Source organism: Mus musculus, chromosome 3 (genome assembly GCF_000001635.26).
Source record: "Mus musculus strain C57BL/6J chromosome 3, GRCm38.p6 C57BL/6J".
In the NCBI taxonomy this organism is placed as follows: domain Eukaryota; kingdom Metazoa; phylum Chordata; class Mammalia; order Rodentia; family Muridae; genus Mus; species Mus musculus.
In genome coordinates this window covers 101,375,315-101,393,032 of record NC_000069.6, presented here as the reverse complement: position 1 = coordinate 101,393,032, position 17,718 = coordinate 101,375,315, and the positions used below count along the sequence as shown (strand labels likewise).

General features: G+C 48.3%; 1 protein-coding gene across 5 annotated transcripts in view; it reads right to left on the bottom strand.

The window, feature by feature from the left end:
- The window catches only part of Igsf3 (immunoglobulin superfamily, member 3), an 86,389-nt gene extending 70,028 nt beyond the window's left edge, over nucleotides 1-16,361 (bottom strand). For 2 of the 5 annotated variants that reach the window (XM_006502342.4, XM_011240287.3), the window contains exons 1-2: nucleotides 15,831-16,361; nucleotides 14,541-15,227 (exon numbers count right to left, since the gene is read on the bottom strand). In XM_006502342.4, coding sequence (XP_006502405.1) covers nucleotides 14,541-14,583 — 43 coding nt within the window. In that variant the 5' untranslated portion in view covers nucleotides 14,584-15,227; nucleotides 15,831-16,361. Of the gene's footprint in view, nucleotides 1-14,540; nucleotides 15,228-15,381 lie in introns of all 5 variants that reach the window. The other 3 variants (XM_006502343.4, XM_030252915.1, NM_207205.2) reach the window with 3 other exon arrangements.
- Between the last annotated feature and the right edge of the window lie 1,357 nt (nucleotides 16,362-17,718).

Sequence of the window (17,718 nt, the reverse complement as noted above, 5' to 3'; positions counted from 1 at the left end):
TTCTGCTTCCTCCAGGCTCGTGGCAAGGCACAGGGAGCAAAGGTAGAACCAAGGGGCCAGCCTCATGGGGCTACGAAATAACCGCAGGAAGAAGAGCATGGCTCCGAAAGACCTAACTTTCTCCCATTAAGCCACGCCCCCTACAAGGTCCCATGGCTTCCCAGTATTATCAAAGGCTAGAGACCCAATCTTTGTATCACCTGGGCCTTTGAGGAACAGCCAAGATTCAAATCACAGCTCTGTGGCCACACCAATCTGCCGGAACACGCACAAGCGCAGGAGTGCTGTCCTGGATGAAGCTCCTTCTCTTTGCTCTGCCCAGGCCAGCTAACCACTACCCAGCCTTCCAGCGCAAACTTCCTGCATGCTCTCCCAGATTCTCTGGCTACTGACAGCACCCCAGACCTCAAATACACATATCCCCACTTGGGGCTATAAAGGGACCTAAAAACTTCATGGGAAACACATAGGAAGAAGCAAGGCTCTCCAGCATCTCTTCTTGCCCGCATTTCTCCAAGCTGCATCAACAGACTACATATGCTAGCTACTTGAGGTGTAGAGGATCCTTTCTAAATACTGTAGCTGACAGTTCCCTGGCTAAAGAGAGTTGCAGGAAATAAGCTGTAAACCAGCAGGCCTGTGCAACCCACAGCCCACAGCCTGCATGAGTATGGCCCAGCACAACATCACAAACTCATTCAAAGCATTATTAAACTTGACTGCGCCATTTTCTGGCATCGCTTTTGTAAATGACAAGGTCACGTTGCAATATCTAAAGGTTGGACACGCCTGGATCATGCAGTCAGCCTTCAATACATATTAACTGAGCAAGTACTAGGTTGAACCCCATGGCCTGGCTGATACTTGGCTTCTTTCCTGACCTTTGAAACTGGTAACATCACATGGTTCATCTTAATATCACCCCTGTGCCAGGCAAGATCCAGAACCTTGAAATACTACAAGAAGTAACAGATACAGTCTCTGTAAGAATAAGGATGTACAGTCTAGTGTTAAACCATTAATTACGAAAGTCACCGACAGTATACTGGGTTACTGGAGCCTCAGTGTGTCATCAATGGCAAGTGCACCAATCATCTATAAATGGCATCCTGTGGACTGCCTGCTAGGGCTGCAGAGCCTGGCATTGACGGCTGAGTCCCCTCCATATGCATGCACAATGCCAAGCACACAGAACACTTTACACATGCACCAAATGTATTATATCAGGACAGACATATATGGGTGCATGGAAGCATTTGGAAGGGACTGGAATCTTTAGGAGGCAAGGACTGGAGGCATCACTAACATGAAATCTCTGATGCTGCCGACATGGCTGAGTTACGTCTTCACAATACAGATCTTACCACAGCATATAAACTACCCACACCCGGGAGTTTCACGGGGACTATTTAAAATACTTAGGAGAACAAACAGTTCTCAGGCACAATCTAGTATCACAGAAACTCCATTTGCATCAACAATGGGTCTGCTAATTGCAAATCATTCCTCCTTCTCCCCTATAGCGGGTCCCCCAAGGATCTTTATTTGGCACTCCATTAGCCTAGTCTGAGTTACAATATTTACTTACAAGTAATAACGGTGAATTTCTTGAAAAATATTTGGTAATTCAGGCATTTCACTAATTTGAACTAATCTTCCTCATTAGTCTCAATTGTTGGGGATTCAATCATTCTACCAAGAGAAATGACTGGGGCTGGCTGCACTCGGGCAGGGTCCTGGCCACCAAATTCTTTCAAAGAATACCTGCGGTAGTGGGAACGTGAGCTCACATTCAAAGTGGGTGGAAACAGAAAATCAATACCCGACAACTTAAAGAGCCACCGTGATCCAATTTGGTCCGGCACACAGCATCTGTGTGAAGTGACATCCAAACCATAAAAGCAAAGCACATGGAAATGTCAGATCCTGCCCTCTGATGTTTGATCAACCCAATCTCATTTGTGGGCAGCGGGCCTCTCGTGTACTTAGCTGCATCTTCTCTGGAAGCCCGCTCCAGACACACACTGCAGAACCATGAGTGAGCTTCACTCCAGTTTGGCTTCTTACTGTTTTGGATACCAGTATGGGGGGTTTAGAAGCACACTGGTCACATTCATGGGGCATCCTGAACTCTCTTGACATGGCAAATGAACATCAGGCCTTGTCCCTGTGCCAGTGACACTCAAAAACCTGACGCCAGACAGAAAGACACCCGGCCTTTCCAAAGAATGCCAAGCCCTATCCATCCTCCTCTGCAGAGCCCTTACAAATCTCCCAGATGCAGGCAGGATGCTCACGGGCTGGGGAGATTACGTTCTGAATGTCTTAAGAGATTAGTTACTTAAAATCCTCTCCGTGACTTCAGTCATCCCTGCCACAGATCACGGAGTAAAAGCCTCCTTGATTAAAGCCAATGCCTACGCACTGGCAGAAGGGAAAATATGCACAAGAAAACCAGAGTCGGATTCCTGATGGGCACAGGACCAGCTCCAGGATGGGAGCTGAATAACAGGGGCAGGGAGGCATGTATAGGAACCGTACTTTCAGCAACAATCCCAGGCTCCTGTATTCCTTTCCTTTCTCCTGAAACAGAGGTATCAGAGATGGAATCTGGATTTATTCCCAAATGAGGCCCTGTTCTGCCCAAAACTCCTCCACGGTGGGGCGAAGAGTGGAAAGGCAGTTTATCTGGTGTGAGGTTTTAAGTTAGGGGAATTTTCCAGGTCTCCTTCCATCCCTTCCCTCTTCTCCCTCAAGACCCCCACCAGCCTTTCCTTCAGCTCTAGGATAATTTACCCCTATAATTAAGAGGACTGCACAGGAGATCTGCCAGGATTCTTCGGAAGTAAATTCAAGTCTAGGGACACATTAGTTCTGGGTTTACCTTCTCCTTCCCATAAGGCCACTGTTCTAGTTTATTCCCAGAGAGGCACAGAGGACAAGCCAGGCTGGGTCCTCAGAATGGGACCTTGCTTTTTCTTCATAACAAAATACCACAAGACAGCCCTCAAGACTGTCCAGCGTACATGTTTTCGTTCTTAAACACTAGAAGACAATACAAAACGGTCCAGCAAATCATCTCTAAGCAGAGTCCAAAAGAGGCTGTCTAGTTTGGTGGTAAGTCTGGGACAGATGCGTAATATCTCAACCCCCAGCCATCAACAACATAACAAGTGTATGTGCCTCTGTCCTGCAGAACTCCCACTGCCAAAGAAAGCCAATGAGGAAAACCAGAAAGGCTTCGGGCAAGCCCTGCTCACAGCAAGAAAGCAGACCTGGCACACAGGGTCTCAGGGGCAGCAGCTGCCTATGTTGGGCCACAGCCATGTCCACCAGGCACAGTTTAAACAGCTTGAACTTTCAGACTTAAGAGATTCCTGGAGAAGAGAGAAGCCCCTGGCTACCCTGGAGTCCAACGGGAACATAGGAAAAGGGCAGAGGCAAGCCTTCTCAGAGTTGCCACCAAGGCTGTAAGTATGCCCAGCAAGGGTGGAGCCCAGCAGTGGTGTGGCCACTCTGACACAAGTCCCATGGCAGACTGGGAGAGATGGAAGATGCAGACGAGGAACCAACCCTACCACCAAAACTCTAAGACATGGAGAAAGCCGGGTGTGGGCACGGTCTCCCATTTAATGCATGCCTCTTTTCTACTTCTCTTTAATCCTGGTTTCCTAGGAATTCTGAGGCAAGGGGGAAACTCCCGTTCCCACAAGAAAGATGGCACTCCTGACAGTCAATAAAAAGTCAGTCTCCCCTCCCCCATGGAAAAGTTAGGGGAAGGGCTGAAGGAGCTGAAGGGGATTGCAACCCCATAGGAAGAGCAACAGTATCAATCAGCAGGACCCCTCAGAGTTCCCAGGGACTAAACCACCAACCAGAGAGTATACATGGTCTGGTCCATGGCTCCAGATACATATGTAGCAGAGGACTGCCTCATGTGGCATCAGTGGGAGGGGAGCAGCTTGATCCTATGGAGGCTTGATACCCCAGAGAAGGGGGATGCTAGAGGAGTGAGGTGGGTGGTGGGTAGGGTAGCACCCTCTTAGAGGCAAATGGGAGGAGGAGGGGGTGGGCGGTTCATGGAGAGGAGACTGGGAAGGGGAATGACATTTGAAATGTAAGCAAATAAAATGATTAATAAAAAAAGAGTCAGTCCCCACACCAGACAGCATCCCAGCCAAGATAACAATACCCATATCTGGACAGCATCCCCAGGAGTGAGTAACAACAGTCAGTCCCTATATCCAAACGGCATCCCCTGCAGGCAACAGGAAGAGTTTACATACCCAGGGCTCAAGACACTTGCAAATTTTCAACAGGAAGAATTTCCCCTGTATATCTATTATTTCCATCTCCCAACATTCAGCAATATTCTAAATCCTTTCCCTAAAGGTCCTCTGTCATGGCTGCCCTGGGTATTGGTAATGCATGACCATTAAAAAGCTGAAGGGCAAAAAACACCAAGCAAACAGGAAGTAAGGATGTCAACGTGACAGCCAAAGAGCAGGCTTACATTAGGGATGGAGATGGAGGGGGAGGGGAAGGAAGGGAGGTGGGGAGGTGAAAAGAGAGACTGTTTGCATCAGTGTTTTAAATTAATCCCCCTATTTATTAACGATTAAAAATACTTATCAGGTGACCACTGAAAATGTTCTTCATGGTGCTAACTTTATTTCTGTAGCACTGGAGATAAAGGGGGCAATGAACACTTGGAGCAGACACTCAAACGTCTGCGGGGTGAGTGGATAAAAGGGTTCAGGGAGTCTTAAAGTAGATTCAAACAGAAAGGGGCTCCTCCGGTGGTCTCGGGAAGGGTGACAGAAGGTCAGACTCTGATGTTTAAAAGTTTCCACTAGGATATGTGAATCCGACAACCATCCAGTGCTCCAAAACAGCAGCTATTTTTAAGGCAGTGGAAAGGTGAGCCAGGCTCTGCAAAGTCATACCAGTGAGCCTGAGAAGTAACCCAGGCTCTGAGGCAGAGAAGAGAATGTAGCAGCAGCAGCAGCAGCAGCAGCAGCAGCAGCAGCAGCAGCAGCCACCGCCGCCTCCACCGGCCATAGCCACAGCCACACTGCAGGCAGCGGCGGGAAGGTGAGCCTTTAGTGCGGGGGTGGGGAGGGGGGGTGGGGGGTGGGTCACCCACAACCCCTAGCTTGGAGGCCAGTTGCCTTCACTGCGAGGTGGGGGAGTCATGTGGAAATGGAAAACTCAGGGTTTTTTTCCAGCTCACAAACAAACAACATTTGACTGAGTCAGACACAAACCTCAGTGTTTACTGCTGTCTCCTTAACAAATTCTCAACGCATTTCGCTTTAATCTAACATTATTTCAACATTATGACAAACTGGTCAGTAAAACACGAAAGTACTTAATTTGTCAAATTTATGTGTTTTTCAGAGAAAAAATTCAGGATAATCAAGTCGATTATTCTCATTAACTACACTAACATTTAAGGCCAGTGTTTTTATTCTGACTCTTGGTTGCCTGATGACGGGGAGACGAAATTATTCCGTTGTATAGCTACTGAATGAGTTCATGATTCCCCAATGACTTTACAAATTACAGCTTCAGCTAGCTATAAAATAAGCAAATCATTTCTGATATGACTATAAAATTAAGCCTGAAAAAAAAAGAACTGAGGTAAATCACCCCTTTAAAATCATGTTGTGGAACAGAACGTTCTGTACGGTTCCATTTATGTCAGAAAAATGTGCACTTGAGTATACACACAGAAGTGTTTGAGAGACTATATACTATCATAAGGAAGATATATCAAAACCAATAAGGGGTGTGGGACAAAGACTGCAATGTGCACATTTTTAATTTCTATTTCTCCTTTTTCTCTTTCGGCGTTAGGGATGGCGCTCAGCCACCCCCAAGGAAAGCAGGTGCTATACCCCTGGGCCAGCCCCCAGCCCCTACTTCCTATATATCTTACAACAGAGTTAGGTTCTTATTACCTCTGCCAAAAAACAAAGGCCTCAAAATTAAAAAATAATAAAGTAAATATACGCTATCATCTAAATTAAAACCAGTATCTCATCTTCTTACTTTTATACAATACTCTAGCCTACAGCATTTTATTAACTGTTTTAAATTATGGTGTAATTGAAACCAAGTGCTCTGGTTTAAAAAAAACAAAACAATAACAAAAAAACCCTCTACATTTCCTGTGGGTGGGTCCTAGCTAAGAGACTGACATTTCACTCTCTCAAAGTCTCTTTCCCTTTCTCTCCTTGCCTCCCCTTTGGACGGATAGAACAGTCATGCGTATTTACGGAGTCGACTCGCTGATTTGATTACACAATGTGTACATTCTCTAGAAGTCTTTTAGCAAACAGTAGGAGAGTCCTCGGGGCTGGGCTGGGCTGGGCAGGGCACGAGCAGCCTGAACTGAAGCACCAGGTGATAACTCAGCTCCTCTCCCTCTCTCCATGGAAAGTGCTTCCTGGCTAAGTCAACTGAGGTCAGTAACACACATAAGGGATTCACACTATTGACTTACCCCAGGTCCTAGAGGCCAGATTGGCCACCTTTAAGGTGATTTCAAAATACTTGAGAGTGCCGCCACTCTAAGACCAGGGCCAAGGTGCCAACACTCCCATATACAGGTGCATGTAGACTTTAGCCATTCTTGCTGCCCACAGCAAAGGCCTAACAGCAGGATCATATGAAAGTGAGCTACCACCAGGCAATGATGGCGCACACCTTTAATTCCAGCACTTGGGAGGCAGAGGCAGGCAGATTTCTGAGTTCGAGGCCAGCCTGGTCTACAGAAAAAGAAAAAAAAAAAAAAAAGAAAAGAAAAGAAAAGAAAAAGAAAGTGAGCTACCCTACTGATTATCACATAAGAAAGGTACACTAATTATTACTGAATAGACATTATCTCTGCGAAAAAAGATTTCAGAATGGGCAGCTCTCAGGAATGAAGGAATGACAGAAAACAGGACCCTTGAGAAATACGGAGTTTGGAAGCCTGTTCTAGACTCAGGTCCTGCAGAGAACAGAGGTCACCACACACAGGCAGTGGCAGTGCACAGCACTCTGAAGTCTCAGATAATGATGCTATAGGCAAACACTGATCTGTATGCAAAATAAGACCAACCTAAGCCAGCCCTGGACACAGCATCAGAGATTCCCCACTGAAAGAACACAGAGCCAGGATCACTTTGGGATTTTTTTTTTCCCATTTCAGTAAAGAGTGCTCATTTATATGAGCACCTGCAGGCAAGTGGGGCAAGACAAGACACTACCTTCTTTGAATTCCCAGTTCTGTGGCTGCTTTTACTCTGATTATCCGGTGATGAACATAGAACTCGGGCTCAGGGGCAGGCAGGTACCTTCCCTTCTACCTCTGGACTCCTCTACCTCTGGCGACCACCTTGGAAATAACTCCCTGACCACTTCTCTCAGTGATCCACTAGGATTCCCACTGACAACTTTCTGGTCTCTTCCACCTATCTTTGACCCCAAAACCCAGTTTCCTTCCATACCGACCGTCTGCTCCAGTTCTTACTAACTGGCACCACCAGGACCTGGCTCTCTGACAGTCTTCCCTGCCCTCTTGCAAGTTCCCACCATCCTGCCAGAAATGTCCCTCCCCTGAAATGTCTACCATGTAAGCTGTTTCAGAAAACTTTTCCAGACAGAACAAAGACCAGCTTTCTCTAGCATCTTCCTCTCCTGAAAAAAGTCTCTTTGCTGCTCCTGCAACCACACCAGCCTTGCTTCCCCACCCCCAACACAAGACACCCACCCTCTAAGAGTGTGTGATGTCAGGATTGGCCAGTCTATTTGCCAATCAATTTACCATTTCTCTGGTGGCCTTCGAACAGTGGTTCTCAACCTGTGAGTGGAGACCTGTCTGGGTCACATGTCAGATATCCTGTACATCAGATATTTACATTACAAGTCATAATAACAGCAAAGTTACAGCTATGAACTGGCAATGAAAATAAGTTTATGGATACGGGGTCAGCATGACACGAGGGACTGTTTAATAAACGGTCACAGCGTTAGGAAGGTTGAGAACCAGTGCCTTGGATTATCACGTCCTAGAGGACTGGGCATGCTCAGCGAAGCCTCGCCTGGATGCTGGAGAAGACACTATCCGGTGAGCTTAATTAAAGGGCTGGCCAGAAACTTCGCCTGAACTCTCATTATTATAAAACCTATTAGAAAGCTTTTTTAGAATGTACCTGACCACCTTCAAGCCAGGTAGAGTTAATATAATTCAATCTTTGATTTAGGATCTTGCAGGGTCCCAGGCTCATCATTCTCTCCTGCTACTATAATTACGGATGCAAATTGTACGAGAGACTAGGTGGACAATTGCTTGGAGACTAAACTGTATAATACATCTCTAGCTTGTGAGTTTTGCCCTTCTGAAGGCAGAGTTAAGGAAAACAAGCTCCACTTTGGGGTAAAGGGGGTCCTCTGCTAAGATCTCTGTTAAGTACCTGCCTCTGTGATTCACAATTAGTCACTTAATAAAGGGTTCTTGGTGAGGGAATTTGGCAACATGTGATTTTCAACAACTACACGCTTGATTTTTATGTAACTTTCATTTCTCTGAAAATCAGGGGGGCATTCACACGCAGGTGTCCTAAATTTCCTTAAATTGAAAAATCAACGTTTTATGAGGAATTGCTGTGTCTCACTGTGAAGCCACAAAGAAACAGGTGTCTGCTTGTGGCAAATGCTGAACTCCCAAAGGAAGCTAAACCGGTGGGCCTGGGAGTGATGCCCAGGAGGGATGCCTGGGAGGAGCCTGGTTCTCACCTGGCTCCCTCCTCCCCCTCAGTGAGAGCAGGCTGGGCTCTGGATTCTGCGTCCAAATCCCAAATTCATTCCAAGCTACAACCATCCTCCTCCTAGCTTCATCCAACCCAGACTGGAAGCTTCCACTTCAACCTCAGGTCTCTGGGTCATCAGCCCCTAAACTGTCACCCCCATCATTCGGTATTGTTAACTGCTCTCTCCTGTCCACCCTCCACACCGTGCCCACTCTAAACACGGGGAAAAGGCCCTGCATTAGAGAGGCTTTGAAAATCAAGGAGGCATTCATATGCAGGTGATCTAAATTTCCTGAAACTGCAAAGCCAACATTTAGGAATTAGATTATCCAGGCGTCTCCCTCAACCAGCACTACATAGCTCTGCTGGGCTTGCTTTTGTGCCCTGCCAGCCTGCAGGGAGAATTCAGAGTGTATGTAAACCTGAAGTGGGGCAAATCGTATCTTTATTCACACTAGCCTCTAAGTGAACTTTAACAATCCCTTTGATTGCCCCAGTTTTCTAATGTTTCTAGAATCAGTGGTTTCTCCAAGTACAAATCACATACTTTCAAACTCAGTGAAGTAGATACACCCCCAAAATACCAAACACTGTCACCATACCAACACTGATGCATATTAGACCCGCTGTTAGGGGTTGTTAGTTTAATAGCAGGCATGCTACTATATCACAGTTCTTTTTAAATATTTCGATAGCTCTCTTTAAAATATAACTGATTTCCTTGGGGTCGGGTGGGACTGCCCAAAGGATTCTTATAGAACAGAAAAGAGCCAGCAGCCATGTTTGGTAGATTGTAGGCTTGAGAGCCGCAGTCCAAAACACATGGGTTCAAATCCAGACCCTGCCAACTTCCATCTCTTTCTAGAGCAAAATTACTTCCTCTCTCCCTCAACTTTGAATTTCCTCAGTGTGAGCATGTCAGCTAATGGGAAAACGGTATTTACTTTGCGAGGGCTGGGAACATAGCTCTGTGGTACTCAAAGCACCTTGGGTGTCCCAGGCCCTGGAATCTATCCCTAGCATTGCAAAGCTAACCAAACAAAAGCGTGCATATTTACCTTGCGAACCCACTGACCACAATTAACTGTACCCCTACTTACTTGGTGGCAGGCACAAGACAGTTCTGGGGCTGGTGTACAGACACCATCCTTAAGCACTTTCTACAGAAAGCCACTGTACTGGAAGTGTTGGCTCAGAACACCCTATAAACACAGGACTCACTTCAAACGTCACAAATGCTCCTTGTAATTATATGCTAGCTTATGTTGCTTCCTCGGCAACAACTGTTGGTTCGTCTAGCTCTTGTCTTCCCAATAAGGCTCCTTATTGGCCAGAGCCTGGGCCTCATTCACAGAAGGTACTGCTTGTTTAAGAAAAGAATGCAGGATTTGATGACAGTCCTGGCTTCAATACTCTACTCTGCCACTTACAAGCTCATGACTATAGTAGAGGCCGATATTTGTCAGGCAAAACCTGCACTCCCTTTAAAGCAATACAACCCCATGTTATAAGCATAGCCCTAGCACTTAGAATGAACATGCTTCCCAGCCGTCCTTGCAGTTAAGTATAGCCATTATGTTCAAGTTCAAGCCAATGAGAATATAAGCAGAAATGCACATACCTTCCAGGAAGTTATCCTTAATATACAAATTTCATCATGAATCCTTCATTAATCCTTTCTTCCCTCCCGATGGCTGGAGCCAGAATGGCCATTTTGGACCCTGAGGTAATACTAGGAATAAATGCCATGCACAGGAAACAAGCCAGAAGGAGCCTGGGGCCCAAATACTGTGCAATACATTAGCCTGGCCAGCAATCCATCTTAGGGAAGTTAATCTTCTTGGACTTCAGGATCATCATCTATAAAAGGATGGAAATGTAAGGTGCCTATTGCCTAGGGTTGCTCTGGAGACTGAATGATGGGCTTGGTTCATAATAAGGGCTGGAGTTCAGAGAGCAGATATTACCACTGCTATAGTAATAACTGCAGCTCTGCTGCAGTGGACACTATAGCAAAGGGGGCAGAACACAGCCCTGGGTATAGAGAGGTGACTCAACCATTTTTACAGTCTAAAGATGCTATTGTTTGGATCTTAAATGACCCTTATACATCCAAAGGTTTGGAGCACGGGGTGGTCATATTGGGAGAAGATGGCACCTTTCAGAGACAGGGCCTAGTGGGAGGTCTTGGGGTCACTGAGAACAGGCCCTTAGAAGTAGAGTACAGCCCAGCTCCTTCCCCTCCTTTTCATTCCTCAGCTAGGAGTTGCCTGTTTTTGCCTGCCCCTCCCCCAAAACTGTTCCACCATCATGACGCTCTGCCCAAAAGCAACAACCGAGAGCCCGAATGAGCCTGTTCTGAGTTAGTTCTGTCAGATGTTTTGCTATAGTGATGGAAAGCAGACTAGCACAAGAGGCAACCGAGCCAGTCCTGGCAAGAATTCCTTTCTCCAGCACCTTCATCAGATAGTCTTAAGAAGCAAAGCGTCCCATGTTTTCAACAGTGTTAGGCCCAGTAGTGCTGGTTCATCCATTAATCACACTGCCCATCCCAGCTACCTACTCCCAATGATGTAAACCCCCTCCTCTGTCATCTGCTTCCTCCTTCTCCTCTGCCTTTGATCACCTTGATCCTGCCTCTGAGTCCATGCCTATCAAGACATCAAAGTTTCCTCCCATCTCTTGTGGAAGCACCCTCTGCTCTCTGCCTAATCACTGGAAGTGATAACTTGATCCCATCCTGTTCAAACGCAAGGCTTCCCGAACTCTATAAACAAGTGTGTGGGTTCACTGAGAAGAACACAAACTCCTACTAACCATCGGAGGCTCTCCTCTGCAGATTGTCTTGTTTGCAACATCTGCACTGGTCTGGGAGTACGTGTCTTCAATGGTACACAAAATCGAACCATGCTTTCTGCGTTTACAGCCTACATGCATCTTTCCGGAGTGGTTTCTTCCTATTCAAAGGGACACAGCTCCTACCTTCTTCTCTCATGCTGCTGCCATCTTTCCATGTCACATTTACACACATGGCTTCACCCAGGCACAGACACGTGCCATTCACCCCAGCTCATACTCAGATGATCTCTGTCTCTGTCTCTGTCTCTCTCTCTCTCTTTCTCTCTCTCTCTCTCTCCTGCCCCTCTGGCTCCATCCATTCCAGCCAGTGAAGACTCTGCTGTTCACCAGCCCAGGTCTAAGATGCCTTTGGAATGGAAATGAGGAGGTTGTAGCAGCCAATGGATAAGCTTGGAGGAGCCACCTGGGACTCCAAAGGACAGGAGACTCAGCAGTCAGGAGAATAGGGACAAAGACTTGAATCATCAATGTCCTAAACAGGCAATAAAAGCCTGTTTTATTGAACCAAACTCCAGACACTGGCAGAGGAAGGGAGCAGAAATGCACAAGCCTGCCGGTCACATACATCTCACAGATTCACCCAGTGGCCCTCCTCCCAGGGTCACAAGATTTTCTACCTCGGATTTGCAGTCTCTGGAAGGTCATTTCCTCTACCTGCCTTCTTTCCACAGCACTTAGACCGACTCAACTTTTAAAGTTTTATTCCAGGTATGTGATCCACATGGGTTCAAAACCTTGGATTCTTTATTACTGTTTCAAACTCACACTACGCATTAATTCACATCACACAGCAGGAATGCTAACTACATGAATCAGACCATGCCAGGCGGCTACCAGACAGGAGTGTGTTTTTGTTCTCTCCCTAAACGTGCTGTGCTTCTTCCAGGTTAAGACTACTAGTACAAGGCAGGCCTCCCAAACCATGCAGTCTCAGCTCTCAGATGATAGGCCGGGAGCTTGAGAGTCCCTCAGAGGGGCTCAGAATGGGGTAGGCATTAGTGTGTCTGTCCAGGGTTCCAAATCTCTCCACTGTCACACAGATCTGGCCTTCTACCCCAGGAACCCTTTCCAGTCACCTGGAGACTTAGCTTCCTCCAGGGCCTCTCTAGGGTGGGTGGGATGGGGTAGAGGGAAAATGACTGCATTCACTGTATGCCAGGGTTCCAGCTCCCCTCCACAGAGGGACCTGGAGAGGGGAGAGCAGGGAGACCAGCAGGCAGCCTCACATTTCCTCAACAGCCAAAAAGGGAAAAAAAGAAAGAAAGAAAAGAAACAAAAGGCACAAATGTCATAGTTCCCTGTCTTCCCATTGGTGGCTCCTTCTGCCCGGAGCCCCACCCTCAATCACACAGCCAAGCCTGGGAAGTGCGGTGCGGGGGTGGGGCTTTCCCAGTTTGTGTCCTTTTCAATCTCCATGAATCACCAACTGCTGATTCAAGCTGAGACACTGTGACAAATACTGTACAACACATATAAATATAGTCTCATAAAGAGGCTGGCCAAGAGAAGCCTGGCTCCTAACTTCCTTCACCTGAGCACACAGGAGACATGGAGATTCTGCCACCTAACAACAGGACAAACCGACTAACTGCACAGCCAGCCACACACGTGTGCCTGTGCATATGTGCTGGGCAGGGAAGGGCTGCCACTAATGAACTCACAACCCAGGGAATTTGGATTCACTGCTCTGAGGTGGTTGCCAAAGATTTTTTTAAGATGCCTTAAAGATACCAACCTGTGCCTAAGTGTGAGCACCTCCGAATGAGCGCACTGGTTGGAGTTTCAAACATGTTGCGAAGCAATCAAGATTTTTTTTTTCTTTTTTTTCTTTTTTAGGATAGTTTACATCCCTTAAATGCAGACTTGGGATGTCTTACTGGGACTCACATGTGAATCAAGATGAAGCTGAGATGGGAATTCAAGACTAAAGTCCATCCTCATTCCGGATGCCTGTTAACTTTTATAAGGGTGCAGATAATTCAGAGACAACCTCCACGGATAAATCCTGTAAGTGCAAGAAACCTAGAATGGAGACGCGAGCGACCAGCTGCAGGAACTTCTCTGAATGCAGAGAAGGGGGGGTGTGTGTCCATTCTTGAGGTCTGAGGTGAGAAGGCACCAGGTGCCAGCTATGGAGTTTAGGAGAAACCAGAGCATTGGAAAATACATAGTGGAGATTGCTCAACATCATACCAGGAAGAGACCAGGGGATGGCGGCCTGCAGAGAGGACTGGGGGCTCACTTCTGAGACCACGGTTTCTCCCTCCTACTTGGGGACTTCAGCCTTCTTTCTCTGAGGGCATGAAAACCGATCCTAACACAACCCCTGGCCAGGCAGCACCCTGCCTTCAGCTTCACCTCCCACAAGGACTATGAGCTGGACTTCCTTGGTGAGGAGACACAGAACCAGTGTCTTCAATACACACTTAGCCTACAGACTTCTTAGGGAAAACAAAGCAGCCCTTCAGCCCCCATCCCACCCACTCCCACCTTTCCCCTCCAAAAACAACAACAAAAAAAAAGCACCATTATTCATGAAAGCACAGTTCCCAATATGTTGTAACTTCCCTGGAACCTATGCAGACACACACAAAAGTAAAGACACTGGAAGCCCTCAATCCACACAGCAACCCTAAGCCACAGCCTTGCAAGTGAGGGGCTTTAACCCAAAGGCCCTGGACAGCTTAAAGACAACCAGTATGCCACCGTTCTTGATGGGTCGGAAACAAACAGACCCTCTTGGTACTTTAATCCACTCTGTCACACTCTGGCTAACCCCCTCTGCCTCCCAAAATGCTGTGTTGATGGGAGAGAACCACAAGGAATTAGCAATGAGATCGGGTTAAACTTTCACAGCTATAGAACTGATAAGCAGTCACTTACCCAGCACAGCCAGACAGCTCAACACTGGGAAAAAGCACTTCATGTCGGCGGCAGCGGCAGCAGGAAAAGGACACTGCACAGGGCACCGTGCTTTTCCCACCGCCTAATCTCTCATTACTGCCAATCCACTTATAGCTCCAGGGAACAGTTTGGAAACAGAACTTCACAGGGAAAATGAGAGCCAGTCAAAGACAGAGTAGTCAGAAGGAGGGAGTTGGGGGCAGGGGAGGGGAGTGGCGTGGCGTGTGCAATAGAGTCCTCTATGCCTAAGGCAGGGGCCAGAGCAATTCCGAAGGCGCTCAAGGTTTCTGCCACATTGTATATGCCTTGCAGACTCCACCGGAACTATGGATTCTGGTGGATTAATCCTCGAGGAAAACGGGAGGAAAGAGTCTGAGAAAATCCTTTCATGCGCTGATTATACAGAAATGTCCTTGGCTTCGCAGTGAAGGTGTCTGAGATCGCTCATTCGGATCCCCCAAAGGGAACCAGGCAGGTTTTGTCAAAACCCAAGACAGCCAAAACACCCGGATTGGTAAAGACACTTCGGATTTCTTCATCAAAAAGTCCATCTCCATCCATAGTGAGAGGTCACGGTACCGTCACCTGCCCCAGAACCTCCCAGGGCACACGAAGTAAGCTGGCATTTGATAGCTCGAGAGTGGTCCCACAAAAGCCCGCAGATTCCTAAAACAAACACAACAGACATTTATCTAAGGCCAACACAACCGCCGCAAAACCGAGAGAGGCCAAAGCACCCGACTGGCCAGCCGAGCCACCTGGGTCCCTTCCCTGGGCGAGGGCAGCCCATGTGTGCATCCTGACCTTGTACAAATCTTACCTTCCGTTCCCCACGCCTCAGTTTCCCCGCCCAGAGCAGGGCAATTATGATTGTTCTCAAAACACTTTCACCAAATGCCTCTCTCACTCGCGGGCTTTTCCCGTCACGGTTTACGGAGCGGGGCGCGGCAGGCAGCCCCACCCTCGGCAGCGCGGGTCGCCACGGGGCTGGCGCGGGGCCGCGACTCGGGGCGCCGACCGTGGGAGCCGGGGCGCGCCGCGTCCCAGGTGGCCCGCTATTGTTTTACCTCCCCGGCGGTTGAGTCTGAGACACTGGCAAAGAAAAGGGTCCGAAAAGGGGCTCGGGGCTCCGCTTGCGGCAAGCTGAGCCCGCCCGGCGCGATCCGGCTCCGACGGAGAAAGGGGCTTGGGCCCGGGGCGGGACGCCGATCGCCACGCCACAGTCCCCGCGCCCCCAACCCGGATCCGCGCCCGCCCGCCCGCGCTCACCTCGCCCGGGGCCCCGCAGCTCCCAGCAACCGAACGCTCGCCGGTCCTGTGTCCCGCACGCCTCCCAAGACGCACGGCTTCCTCCTCGCCTCCCGCAGCGGCTCAGGCCGTCCTGCTCCCGCCCCGCCCCAGGCCCCGCCCTCCAGCTCCGGCCTGGCCCGCAGCTCCCCGCGAGGCGAGCAAGGGCGAAGGCGGTGGCCTCACGGGGACACGCCCCCGGAACGCCCCGCCCACCGCCCCGGCGCTCTCTGGCTGCACCCGCACGCAGCTGCGGACCACCTGGGATGAGCTGATGGAAAGTTAACCTGGGGTTCGCGCCCCAAGGGCCCCTCCCAAAGCCCAGGCTCCCGGGGACGCGTCTTTCGCCCGGTAAACAATAGCAAAACGCTTCGCTGGAGACTTGAGTCTATTTCTATAACAAACCTCCACATTGTGCTTCACTCTAGCATAATCTGGACCCCAGAGACAGCCTAGGTTCATAGCCTTAGCTTCTGTGTTGCTTAACCTCTCTGTGCCTCAGTCTGCTCATCTGTCACAAAGAGTAAATAAGCTCTGCTTAATAGGGTTGTGTGAGGTGTCCACGTCATTCTTGTAAAGCACTTAGCGGAATGCCTCATATGTCAAAAGCACTCAGTTACAAATGAACTGTCATTAGTTTCTTAACAGTGCTATCCATGCAAGTGGCACCATACTTACTCAATATTATCAAACACAAGGAGCTAAAAACGACTCGTTACAGGAGCAGGTTGGATCGTACTGCCCTTGCAGACTTGTGATCTACTTGGGAACACTAACAGTAGGCCATACATAAATGGTGTGGAATGAACCCATTCCAACACTGTGTTCCTGGGGTGAAGTGCTGGGCTGGGTAAGGCCCAGGAAGCCTTGTCCTAGAGAAAACGGAGTATAAAACCACGGAACAAGGGAGGAGGGGTACAGAGGACAATGATAGGCCCTGGAAACATAACTTTATATGCCCAGAGAAGAAAGATTCAGTACCTATGAGAAAAAGCCCTGTGGGACCCTAACTAGACTGGAGGAAAGACTGACAGGAAGAGTTATAACAAAAAATCGGAAGGGGGGGGGAGGGCTGGGCTTTAAGCTTACGCCCAGGAGAAAGCCCCTGAATGGTTTGAGTAAGGACCTGTAGCAATCAGAGCTCCATTTTAGAAAAAGCACTTGACCTAGGATTGGAGGGTGGGTGGGAGAGTTTTCCCGGAATATTAAAGATGTTGTGGTGGATCATGGCTGAAAAATCCAGGAAATAGAAGTAACCACACAGGCAGCTATGGGAACAGAGAGGCCCTGGCAATCAGGGGGTGGGCTCCATGGAATGTCTAGGTGGGTGTGAGAGAGGCTCAGTGTCTGAGATCAGGATTCAGAGACGGAAGGATGAAGGTTGGAGTTTGAGGGGTCCAAGCCCTTTATCTGACTGACAGCCATGTCCAAAGACGCCACCAGTGGATTTCAGAGCTCAGAGAGGGGCTTACAAAGTGTTTTCATCCTATTGGACGGAGTGACAGCAGACCACTGTACTGAAAGAATGCGTTGATGGGCTGGGAAGATGGCTTGTTTGCTAAAGCGCCTGCCATGGAATCGTGAGGGCCTGAGTTTGGTTCTCAGAATCCATGTTAAAAACAAAACAGAAGAAAAATGTGTCTGATACTTGAGGGACCATGCCTGAGGTTGTTGTCCTCTGGGTTTTCCACACTTGGGCATTTAGATGGACACATATCCATACACAAAATGAATATACTGATAACTCACTCATCCCCCCCCCCCCAATTCAATACCTCTATTGTACAAGACAATGAAGATCTTGCCACAGTGGAGGCCCAGATAACTGTGAAGTCTTTATCTGTCCTTTCCCCTCCCCCATGGCTGTAAA